This window comes from Biomphalaria glabrata, chromosome 16, assembly GCF_947242115.1.
Source record: "Biomphalaria glabrata chromosome 16, xgBioGlab47.1, whole genome shotgun sequence".
In the NCBI taxonomy this organism is placed as follows: domain Eukaryota; kingdom Metazoa; phylum Mollusca; class Gastropoda; family Planorbidae; genus Biomphalaria; species Biomphalaria glabrata.
In genome coordinates, this window is record NC_074726.1 from 29,978,495 (window position 1) to 29,991,779 (window position 13,285).

The 13,285-nt window shown below is 39.1% G+C and overlaps 1 protein-coding gene across 1 annotated transcript in view; it reads left to right on the forward strand.

Moving 5' to 3' along the window:
- The window catches only part of LOC106054014 (titin-like), a 199,332-nt gene that overhangs the window by 93,561 nt on the left and 92,486 nt on the right, over window positions 1-13,285 (forward strand). The window contains exons 20-22 of the mRNA XM_056013914.1: window positions 4,828-4,990; window positions 6,968-7,153; window positions 8,225-8,344. Coding sequence (XP_055869889.1) covers window positions 4,828-4,990; window positions 6,968-7,153; window positions 8,225-8,344 — 469 coding nt within the window. The remainder of the gene's footprint in view (window positions 1-4,827; window positions 4,991-6,967; window positions 7,154-8,224; window positions 8,345-13,285) is intronic.

Consider the following 13,285-nt stretch of genomic DNA (forward strand, 5'->3'; position numbering starts at 1 on the left):
CCTGCTTTATTTCTGTATTATCTTTCTTTCTTTCTGTATTGTCTTGCTTTCTTTCTGTATTGTCTTTCTTTATTTCTGTATTGTCTTTCTTTCTGTATTGTCTTTCTTTCTTTCTGTATTGTCTTTCTTTCTGTATTGCCTTTCTTTCTGTATTGTCTTGCTTTATTTCTGTATTGTCTTTCTTTCTGTATTGTCTTTCTTTCTTTCTGTATTGTCTTTCTTTCTGTATTGTCTTGCTTTCTTTCTGTATTGTCTTGCTTTCTTTCTGTATTGTCTTGCTTTCTTTCTGTATTGTCTTGCTTTCTTTCTGTATTGTCTTGCTTTCTTTCTGTATTGTCGTGCTTTTTTTTTTGTATTGTCTTGCTTTATTTCTGTATTGTCTTTCTTCTATCTTTCTTTATATATTGTCCACTGGATAGGCTACAACTCGTGTGTATAATTCAGGAAGTTTTTTTTCTAAACTATTACCTAATTTCTTAAATTCTGCCAAGTCACTGGTTTTCCTGGCTAGCTCAGGCAATCCATTCCATGCTGTAATATCACTCGGGAAGAAGGAGCATTTGTACAAATTTGTCCTAGCATATTGAATGAGGAATGCGCCTTTATCATCGTTTAATATGCATGACTAAACGCATGACGCGTAGTACAAGGGCTCCTTTTTCTTTAGACGTAGAGTCAGAGAATGGAATGGGTTGCCTAAATCAGCCAGCAAAACCAACGACTTTGCAGAGTTTAAGACACTGATCAAAATGCATGACTAGATTGACACATGACATGGTAGGACGTAATTTCTTCTTTTTTGAAGTAACGTCTGTAACTTTTAAGATAAGAAGACAGTATGCACAAAACAATGTACGTCTGTTCTAGCGTATGGAATAAGAAATGTGCCTCTATCTTTGAGTCTTTCTGAGTATTTCAAGTTTTGTTTTTCTATTTGTAAATTATTATTCAGTGTTTTATGTATAACTAGCCTGGCATTACCCGCGGCCTGCGGGTCTATGTTTGTGTTTACTAATGTAGTAGATTGGATTTAGATGTATGTTAAACTTAGCTAATGATCCTTTCACGTTATTTCTCTTTCGCTACGAAAATAAAATTAGTTTTGCGAAAATGGGTTTATCCGAAGCGATAGCTTTGTTAAATAAATGGTGGGATTATAAAGTAAACAATTAAACGAAATAATTTTTAGTACGCGATTCATGAATGAATATAGATCTAGGCCTATTCGGCTTCGCAGCTTTTGTAAACGAATGTAGTCTCTTAAAAATGCCTAGATCCATAAAATACTATAGCTGTAATAGAGTCGGACAACTTTATTTTTTTTGAGGGTCTTAAGTTTGTTTTAGGGCTACAATACATACACTACGGTCTAAGTTGGTACCCAAGGAACATTCCTGCCAAGTTTTATCAAGATTGGTCAAGCGGTTTTGATGTCTATAAGTAACATACATCCATACATACACCACACATTCTACTTTATAATATAGATTGCTATTTTATTTTTTATTCTTCTGTTCTGAAGTGTCTCTACATTTAGTGATTTTACTAATGGGGTTACTCTAATGAAATGTGAATATCCGTTTGTTATTTGTTATTGCATTTGTGCTGGTTTCTGTATGTGTTATTATCTGACTTCAGAGACCTTTAGTGGGAACTATTGATGGCAGTCTGACTGGATGGACTTAATAGAGTTGTTGAGACCTGATTAATTAAAGCGTTTCGTTGTTGATATTTGTTTGGGTGATGTGTTAGACCACTTTCACCTATCACTTAGTGTGTTGAACCGTTGGGGCACCACACAAGATCCGTCAAATATCTTTCTCCATTCCTCTATCTTTTGCTTAGGATAGGATTTCATTCAATGACAGGCCTGTTCATTCTTTGATGTTGTCTTCCCATCGCTTTTGTCTGTCTGCCTCTTCTTTTTTTTTTTTCTGGTACTGTTCCCTGAAGGAAGGTCTTTGCGAGCCCCGAGGACCTTGTGATGTGGCCATAGAGTTTGATTTTACCATTTTGGACAGTGGTTAGCAGGTCATCGTGAGGTCCAATTGCTGTATAAATCCTGTTTCGAATCTCTTTATTTGTGGTGCGGTTTTTGTAAGTGATTCCTAGAATCTTTCTGTAGCGTCTTAGTTCCATCTCTAGGTTCTTCTTCTTCTGGATGCAGACCTAGGATCTATAAAAAAAATGTAGTTTATTAATGAATTCAGTTGCTCTTAGTTGCTGTTCAGCATAGACCCAGGCACCTGGGAGACAGAGGCACATGACAGAGCATCATGGCGTCGCGCTGTGAAAACTGGCGCACAGGTTGCTGAGGAAAAAAGAACAACGCTGGCAGAAGAAAAACGCCAGAGAATAAAAGCAAGGCCCACGACACTAGCTCCAGCTGGAATAACCTGCCCAGTGTGCGGCCGAACATTCCGGGCTCACATAGGTCTCACCAGCCACATGAGGAGGCATAAAACCCCAGTGCAAAGCCCTCAGCCCCCTGGATGACAAAGTGGTCATCATCGAACCACGATGGACGAACTATATATATATCATTGAGTTACAACAGTGTTTCCCAAACTGTGTTCCGGGGAACCTTGACTAGGTGTTCCACGAACTACTGAAATGATTAACTAGTAGATCACCTTATGAATTAATCCTTCTTAAAAACAAATTTAGCGTTCTGCTAAATACATAGAATGTGCGAAAAGTCCCTTTAAGAAAGAAAGTTTGGAAACCATTGTTTTTAAGTAATTTAACTATAACCTCTTGAGACAGGTCCGGATTTAGATTTGATAAGGCCCTAAGCTATTTAAAATGTGGGGACCCTTTTGATTAATATAAGGCGATGTATTCTCTTCTTTTTCTTCAAAACAATATTTGGGCGCCCCCAGCAAAGTGAGGACCGTTAGCTAATACTTATGTTGCCTATATGTAAATCCGTCGCTTCTTATTACTATAGGCAATACAATAAATTACTAAGTTGGTATCGTTTTGTATTTTTTTTTATCATATACAGTCTATGGTTTTGATTAAGGCAATATATTATTTTAAAAAAGTATTATGCAGAAACATAAATACCGTATTATTAACTAACAAAATAAATATTTAAAGTGTAAATTTACAAATTTGTGTTGTTTAGAAACAGTTTATTCTGAATTGATTATCCCAGTACACATTCTTGTGTATATATAAACATTTACAATAGGAATTCGTGCTTGTCATCTGGTAAACGCACCAACAAAAACATTTAGCATGATGTTTCTTGGAATATTGGGCTTCCATTGAAACTAAAAACAGTTCCTTTTGAGGGAATACCAATTTCAAGGAACCTCGTTCGTTTGGCGTGTGTGACACATGTGTACGAACGAACAGAAAACTACAGACAACTTAATGATCGTCAAGTTTGAACAATTTCTGAACAATGTTCACCTTAGTTGTTGTGAAGACATGGAACTTACGGTTTTGTCTTATGTGCTTTTGGCAACGTAATCTTCTACTGAATAAAAAAAAGTCTCTTACTCCAATGTGTATCTAGTTTTAAACACACATGGATGCGTTGCTGTAGGGTCGTAATTGCACCTACAAACTAGAATAAGCCTTTGTCTTGTAGTTGTTGATGCCTGTCTGACTTCGACAGATTACACTGGAGATGTCTGCGTTTCTTGTGCGGGTGTATTCAATGCGACTAATAAGAACAAAAGCCCATCCAGTTTAACAAGACAAAGAAACAAACCGTTGTAAAACACAAATGCTGGTTTAATACTGAAGAAAGGCCACAGACGAGTCTCTTGTCTATAAATTACGTCACCCCTAGCAAATCCGAACACCAGCTGACTTTATTTACATAAATAATCTCTAACCCAACCAAGTCGTGACGTCACTAAGTCGCCTTCAAAGTCCGTCACCTATGGTGCGTCTCTATAACAACTACTAATACTTAACTAAGTGTATCACAAAACAGATAGTTATTTGCTGATCCGTCAGCGAGTAAACGCACGAACGAAAGCAATATCATTCTGTTTCTCGGGATTTTTTTTGGCTTCCATAGTAACTAGAGACAGTTACTTTCAAAAGGATCACAAGTTCAAGGACTTCCTTCGTTTAGGATGTGAGCACATGTGTCTATAACATCCCTCCTTTCTGTCCGCTCTGTCCTCCTTTCTATCCTCTGTCCTCCTTTCTGTCCTCCTTTTCTTTCTATCCTCCTTTCTGTCTTACCATCACTATCCTCCTTTCTATCCTCCTTTCTGTCCCCTCTGTTTTCCTTTCTATCCCCACTGTCCTCCTTTCTGTCATATATGTCCTCTTTTCTGTCCACTCTGTCCTCCTTTCTATTCTCATTGTCCTCCTTTCTGTCATATATGTCCTCCTTTCTATCCTCTGTCCTCCTTTCTGTCCTCTTTTTCTATCTATCCTCCTTTCTCTTACCATCTCTGTCCTCTCTGTCCTCCTTTCTGTCCCCTCTGTTCTCCTTTCTATCCCCACTGTCCTCCTTTCTGTCATATATGTCCTCTTTTCTGTCTGCTCTGTCCTCCTTTCTATTCATATTGTCCTCCTTTCTGTCATATATGTCCTCTTTTCTGTCCCCTCTGTCCTCCTTTCTGTCCCCTCTGTCCTCCTTTCTGTCATATCTGTCCTCTTTTCTGTCCGCTCTGTCCTCCTTTCTGTGATCACTGTCCTCCTTTTTGTCATATATGTCCTCTTTTCTGTCCGCTCTGTCCTCCTTTATGTCCTCTCTATCCTCCTCTCTGTCCTTTCATGAGTTTTTCTCTATAATGTTATTTAGTTGTTACATCAGCTAGCAGTTAATGCTCATAATGTTCTTTCACTCCACAGCTGGCTAACGTCCGATTGAAAGAGAATGTCCCTGAAGATGACAGGAGATTCGAACTCTGGTTCATTGGGGATGCCTCTGTAGAGAAAGTCACTTTCCAGGCCAGGTCTATGTTTTCGAAGCTCGCGTGGGTCAAGGACATCAGAGATGCTTTGACCAAGATAGGTAATCACCCCTTGCTATTGATAATACTTAAAATACTCAAAATCTGTACTACAGGCTTTGCAAAGGCCTGGACCATGGCCACCCAATAATCGACACTGTCATCATGGCCTCACGCAACATAAAAGCAGCGCTATGGCACCCCTGTAATAATGCAGTGGGTACCGAGTCACATAGGTGTGACTGGCAACACTATTGCAGACTCTTTGGCCCACCAGAGAGGGCAAATTCCACCCACTGAACAGGCTGTAGGCTTTCATCAAGCCCTGGCTATAATTAAAAAAATCAGAAATGGAAAAGTGGTTTGAGTGCTGGGACACGTCCCAAAAAGCCCGTGGAGTCTAGGAGAGCATTAGGCGCCCTGACCACACTTCCCCGTAGTGAAGGCTGTCCAGGCCTGAGCAAGCTATTATAGCACAGTGCAGGACAGGCCACTGTCCTGTTGGCTCATATTTCTCACGGCTATGGCCAAATTTCGATTCACGGTGCCCTCGCTGCGGGGAGAAAGAGGGAACCGTGCCTCATATTCTGTTTGACTGCCCCAGACTTGCTGATCTCTGCATCGACAGGTCTGGGAAACCAAAAAGTCTCGACCTGTATGGTGACGTGTACGCACTACGTGAGACAGCAGGGTTTCTGTCCAGGGCTTTTGCAAGAGAGGAATTGAGCCTCTCAAGCCCTAACTCAAATGGAGTTTGATGATGACGATGATGATGATGATGATGATGATGAGGATGATGATGATGATGATGATAATGATGATGTTGATGAGGATGATGATAATGATAATGATGATGAGAATGATGATGATGATGAGGATGATGATAATGATGATGATAATTATGAGGATGAGGATGATGATGAGGAGGATGAAGATGATGATGATGATGATGATGAGGATGATGATGATGAGGATGATGATGATGAGGAGGAGGATAATGCTGATGGTGATGAGGATGATGATGATGATGAGGATGATGATGATAATGATGATGATGAGGATAATGATGATGATGATGATTGATACTTCCTCACGTACGTTTCACTCTCCTCCATTAATATTGCATATTAGTTTTCCTGGCTAATTCATGCAGCCCTTCCCATATTGCAATTATTACTGATACTCAGTGATAATGAAAATACAATATAATTGTTAATTACCACGGGTCACATAGATGGAATACTGGGTTTAAACTGTTATATTTGTTAGGTTATTCCGCGGAATCTAATGCAAATAAACCAAATGGAGGTAACACTCAACGTAATGCCCAAGCCAATAACACAGTCTGTTTACGTCGACTTCTATTTCGTTCTGTTTCTAAAACCCCATCCTTGTTTTTACTAGTCACGTCATTGTCACTACGTCAAAACTTCCTATATTTCCGAAACAATTAATTCCTAATAGTGCCATAACATATTCTTTTTATAATTAACTCAATAATTAATGAAGTAATCTGCTTAAAGTTTTTGACAAAATGTGGCGAAATTTCATCTCGACAGGATGATCAAAACTTGTTAAATTAAATTATTCAATTTTTAATCACTATGTTGAAAATGAGGAGGCGCGGTGGCTGAGCGGTAAAGCGCTTGGCTTACGAACCGGGGGTCCCAGGTTCGAATCCTGGTGAAGACTGGCATTAATAATTTCGGAATCTTTGGGCGTCTCTGAGTCCATCCAGCTCTAATGCGTACCTGACATTAGTTGGGGAAAAGTAAAGGCGGTTGGTCGTTGTGCTGGCCACATGACACCCTCGCTAACCGTGGGCCACAAAAAAACAGATGACCTTTACATCATCTGCCCTGTAGACCACAAGGTCTGAAAGGGCAACCTGACCTTTTTTTTACTCTAGGTTGAAAGTGAGTGAAGAAATGAATAAGAGAAGATTTTAAAGAACAGAAAAAGATTGGTCTTTCTAATGTAATAATAAAATAGACAAGGGTCACAACTCTTTTTACCATAAATCTACCGTTGATTTACAGGAGTTATTCACCCTGATCATCATTCCAGCGAAAAAGACGACGAAGGGAAGGCCACTCCGAAAGCTTCCCCGCAGGCGTCCCCACCTCGTCAGCAGACGTCAGAGGCGGCACCCATGAAGGATCAAACGTCTGGAAAACAGAAGGAGCAGGCGGGGGTTACAAACAGTACCAAGCTGACAAACTCAGGTCAGTCCCTTTTGAGTCTCTTTCAATCTTTTGGTGTCAGAAGGTGAGATTCCGGTACAGGTGTAAATTTATACAGATCTACATGAAAAAAAATAATCTAAAAATAGTTCATTCGTTTTTTTTTTGGTGTGTGTGTGTGTGTGTGGGGGGGGGGGTCATTTTTTCTTCTGTATCTACAATAATACTTAAATCATAATTGTTGCTTTATCTAAACGTTTTGAGTACTCTTTCTAGAGTTATAGACTATAGTTCTAATCAGTGAAAGTGTGAATAGTAAAGTTCCCCTTTCAGACCTTGCAATCTATTGTCAGATGATGTTAAATCCATCTGTTTCTTTGCCCAATGATTAATGAGCAGGGTGTCATGTGGTCAGCACAACGACCAACCGTCTTTACTTTCACCTACTAAAGTCAGCTATCCTTTAGAGTTGGGTGGATTCAGGGGGAGCCCTAAAAGTCCAGAAATTAAAAAAAAACAAACAACAGTGTTCATCGAGATTCGAACCCAGGACCCAGTCACCCAGGGTTTGGAAAACAAGTGCTTAACCAATCAGCCACATCATTAATGCTGAATATTTTAATGCAAGTGAAGCTCTAGAGTAAATATTTCATTTGTGATTCGGGAGATAAGGAAGAAAGGGAGAGAGAGAGAGAGAGAGAGAGAAATGGAAAGAGAGATGAAGAGAGAGAGAGGTAAAGAAAGAGATATGAAGAGAGAGAGAGAGAGAGAGAAATGGAAAGAGAGATGAAGAGAGAGAGAGGTAAAGAAAGAGATATGAAGAGAGAGAGAGATGAAGAGAGAGAGATGAAGAAAGAGAGATGAAGAGAGGGGCAAGAGAGATAAAAAGAGAGATGAAGAGAGAGGCAAGAGAGATGAAGAAAGAGAGGGGCGTAATGGAAAGAGATAACGAGAGAGAGAGAGAGAGAGAGAGAGAGAGAGAGGCAGTGATAGAGAGATTAAGAGAGGCGGCATCAACAAACAATGGCAAACAATGGCGTCTCAGAGTTGTATAGATCTTCAGCCCTAAACAGATATCTTTTATAACTGATACATTTATCGCCTTCGTTTCAGACCTCGAGCTGAATGACAGCGACGACGTCAGCAGTTATTACACAGCCCCTGAGCCGGACAGCGGATCAGAACACGTTCGCCCATCGCTTGGTCATAAGCAGCACAGAGTCATTTGCACTGGTAAGTAGGGGTATATGTTTCTATTTTGGGCTTATGCTCGCATTATTTTTGGTAAACAACCTGATGAATATACAAACATTTTCTAATAATGGAAAACCTTAAGTTTAGCCTCTAAACACTAGAAATGTAATTCCGTTTTGTATGCACTCGTTGTAAAAAAAAGCTCAGCACTTTAAGGGTATTAAAAGACAAGAACATGAAATGAATGGATGGCTTCACTGCCTAGACCAATGTTTCCCAAACTTTTGACTTACGAAATACCCTTTCTAGAATTATCGTAACGCTGAGTACCCCTCGCCCCCACCCCTCCAAAAAAAAAGATTTATTTTTATAAAATTCAAAATTATTTTTTGTTGGTCTACATACACAAAATAATAATCACTCTATCACAATTAAGTATTTGATCAGTGATTTTATTTTTTACATGCTTGAGAGACACATCAAATACATTCTAAAAAAATGGAAACAGTTTTTACATTGAAAAAGTGGGCGTGTCGACGGAAGTTGTAACATCCCTACCCATTTCCTGTTCTTTGTAGAAATTTGTCTTAAAATGTTAACTAGCGCCGCAATGGAGTTTGTAAAAACTTGAAAGAAAATAATAAACAGGATTTGAACTTTATATTTTATTCTAATTTATAAACTAAATGGGTATTTTAAAAAAATCAGCAGAGTTAACTCTGTGCAACGCATACCCCCTTCAAACTCTTCCTGTACCCCTGGGGGATACGTGTACCCCACTTTGGGAAACACTGGGCTAGACGAGTTGATGCTCTGGTGTTAAGTGTCTTTATTTTTTGAACGTTTGCTTACTATGTATGTTTTTATAAAGAAACGTTTTCAGACCTGGCTACCTATCGGGCAGAAGATGAACAAGTCAATTATAGCAATTATGCATAAAACACTAAATCATAATCTTCAATGGCTGCCTGGTCGTGCGGTTAGCGCGCTGGACTGTCGTTCGGATTTATCGACGGTCGAGGGTTCAAACCCTGCCCGCTGCCATCCCCCGTCGTCCTGCGGGAGGTTTGGACTAGGAAGTAAACTATCTTCAACTCTGAAGGAACATCCGAAACATGTAAAACATTTTACAAAACAAACATACAAAAACAAAATTGAATAAAATTCTCAGAGAGACACAAAGTTACATCCTATAATCTTGTTCCATATGCTAGGACAAATGTGCACAAATACTAATTCTTCCCTAGTGCTATTAGAGCATGGAATGGGTTGCCAGAGCTAGCCAGGAAAACCAGTGACTTGGCAGAATTTAGGTCATTGGTTAATATGCATAACTGAATGCATGACGCGTAGGAGGTAATCATCTTCTTTTTTGAAGTAACGTCTGTATTATATAAGATAAGATAAGATAAATATGATTGCTCTTCTTGAGAGGAGCTTGTAGCATAATGGTATTATATGACCATTTGCACACAAGTGCGTTCCGCTAAATCATCATAGTTGTATTTGCGTAGGAAGGAAACTAGTTCATTGCTGGATGCTTCGCACATTCTGAAAATTTAGCGGGTACACTTTGCATATTTAAAAAAAAAAGATTAATTCACGTTGTGGCCTATTAGTTAATTATTGCAGTAGTTGGTGGAACACCTATTCCGGCTTCGAGGAACGCTAGGGTTCCGCGGAACGCAGTTTGGGAAACACTGTCCCAGAATATAGTTGATCTTTAATAGATATGTGGACATCAATGTTGACTACTGTTACACCGGATACACCCTAGCATGGCCGGATTTGAGAGAGGGCAGGCGGGGCTACAACCAGGGACTTCACCTACTTAAATCCGGCCCTGCACCCCCAGGCTGCACGATGTGAAGAGGGATGGTGACAGTGAAGGAAGCAATGGCCTTAGCTCTTACAAAAGCGTGCCAAACGTAAAATGGCCACTTGATCAGCGGTTCTCAACCTTTTATGCTCGGCGACCCTTTTTAGAATCCACCACTCTGATTCGACCCCCCCCCCCCACACACACATACAGCAATAGACAATAACAATCCATTTTTTCGATGGTCTATGGCGACCCCTGGCAAATCGTCAATGGACCCCCAAGGGGGTCGCGACCCACAGGTTGAGAGCCCCTGCTCTAGATCGTATTTCTTGATAATCCATTTGTATTATTTCGTTTTGAGTAAAGCGCTACAATTGTAAGGTGTTGTTTTTGAGTCGGAAGATTGACAATCAGTGCAGTAGCCAACTTTATTATATTATGCAGAACTATAGAAACTATATTTTAAACTAACAAAACTAACATTTAAATTTGCAAAATTCAATCTTGTTAATTCCATCACTTTTTGACCTTTCTATAAAAAAAAAAAAGCACAACAAATAAATTCTATAATAGCTATAATTCGTTGTTCAGATTTAGAATGTCAAAGTATCTCGGTCGGCAGGATTTGTTTCGAACCACTATATCTTTCTAGTACAATTTCTTTCCCTTGTTCGATATCAAACTAAACAATTTATTACCAATTTTTAATGAACTAATTTTTTTTTTAATTTATTTATTTACATTGACTCTGGTTAAGTAAGTTGCAAGAAACAACTATGCGAAATTTCAACTTGATCTGAGAATGGTTGTTTGGAGAAATAACGAGTTCAGACATTTTACCAGACAGACAGACAGAGTGACTTGATACATAAGCTTTGTAATAAAAATAGCTTTAACACTAGATTACGAAAGATAAGATGTTATTAAGTACTATTTTTCTTCCACTTCTTTCTTAAACTCCTGTCATAAATCCAACTCCAATCTTTCACCGCCGATGAAGCTTATTACTGTTTACCTGCGCTCGTGCGCTTATTACTAGAAGTACGGTAACATTGCTGCAAGACGAAAAGTAAGGAGTGGGTGCCCCGCTAGCTCCCCCCACCTCTCACCTATCTCCATTTAGCATAGCTCTATCTTTTTTGTTTTTTTTTCACGATGAGGTGAGTCGTGTGCTGCTCACGTCTGTGATGGAACTTGGCCTGTGAGCTTTTCAGCTGGTGAGTTTTGAAGATTCCAGAGCTGTGCATAAGACGTTTCTGGAAGGCTCTTTCTCGTACCTGGATACTCTGTGTTGTTGATTCCCTACGTAGACTCTAGTGGTTGTGATAGAGAGTTGGCTGTAAGTAGTTTAGAATAGACCCGACTGTTTCGTAGAGGAACCCCCCTTTTTATCTGACTTCTAAGAAGAGATACAATCTCTTCATGAATCATATTTCTCATTTAAATGAATTATTTCTGAATTATGCATTTACTTAAGCCCTATCCCAAGAAAGAAATAGTTAAATAGTTAAAAGCCAAATGTAACAACAATAAAGTAGGTAAATAAGAACATTAAAACAAAAGAAGGGCGGTATTTCATGTCAAAACTGATAAGGGATTCGACAAATAGACCCGTTGTGACCTACATATTTTGCCACAGACTTTGCTGACAAATCCATTGTGTAGGCCTACTAGAAGCCGATTTATAATCACTTTTCGCCGTCTTCGCTTGTTATTGGCGGTATTGTGAAATAAGGGACTTAGCAATTAGTATTATTTTTAACATTGTGTAGATTGTAATTAAAACAAAACTTAGACTTTTTAAACCACACACATTACACACATCATCACACACCACACACATCATCACACATTTCCAGATCCGCTTTCTTATTTCATATGCTACCATTAAGTCATATAAGTGTTGTATCTTTCGAAATGCCTCTAGAGCTTATAACGGGTTGCGTGAATCAGCCCCAAAATGACTCAGTAGAGTTTAACTTGTTCGACTAGATTTAAACACAATAGTAATGGATACGCGAGAGAGCGATAGATTGACAGATCGATTGATTGATTGATAGTCAGGTAGGTAGGTAGGTAGATAGCTACATGGATAGATCGATTGATAGATAGACAGACAGATAGATAGCTATATAGATAGCTATATAGATAGATAGATAGATAGATAGATAGATAAATAGATAGATAGATAGATAAATAGATAGCTAGACAGATAGATGGATAAATAGATAGCTAGATAGATAGATAGACAGTATTGTTACGATCTTCTCTATCAGGCCTTCTGCAAACACTGCTCAACACAACAGCACATCTAACACAAGAACTTGACAACAAGAGCTTCAATAAACAAGGTGGCGCTTTATTTACAATTACATCAACAACAGCCAATAAACACAATTGGCTACACTAACTTCAAATGCTTTGCTACACAACAGAACTGCCTAACTAATCACTACAAGTCTCTCTAGCTCCTACAGCTACATTTTCAAGGACTCACTTCGTAGCACACAGTCCTTACTGCTTACTGTCCTGGGCTCTACTGACTCCTTTCTAACACGCCCTGTCTATGGTCTGTAAAGGCTTTCTGGTCACATGACCATAACATTGGTCATATTGCGTGCATTAGCAGTAATGTCCCTTGTTCAACAGCCGCTTGACCTATGTGATTGGCCTGAATCTTGTGTGTCAGTAGGCCGTACACACATTAACCCTTTCAGTCCGCAACTAGGGTTATAACAGTCTTCTCTTATTTCTTTGTTTTAATGTTCACTTTCTGTATTCTGTGTGTTTACGAGTCTTGTCAACTCTATGTAATTCCTATTTCTCAACTCTTAAAAATCTTCAACTTACAGCTGCTCCCAACATTCCAGAATCTACTGACATTTTATCTTATGACCCGGAGTTTTATCTCACTTGCTTCAGTATCAAGTCTTTTTCTCTCTACCTGTTTTATCTTCCTATGTGCACCAGCACATCCCGTGTTTCTCTAGTCCTTGGCTATTTCTAGCTTCTGTTCGTTTTTTTTTTCTTCCTTTGTTTCGTTTCTGGATATTCGTTTTTTTAATCTACTTCAAGTTTTGGGTAAAATCAAAGTATGGATACTCTGGATAACCCAAGACAAAGCATTCGTGTATTGGTTAAGATAACCCTGTAGATTA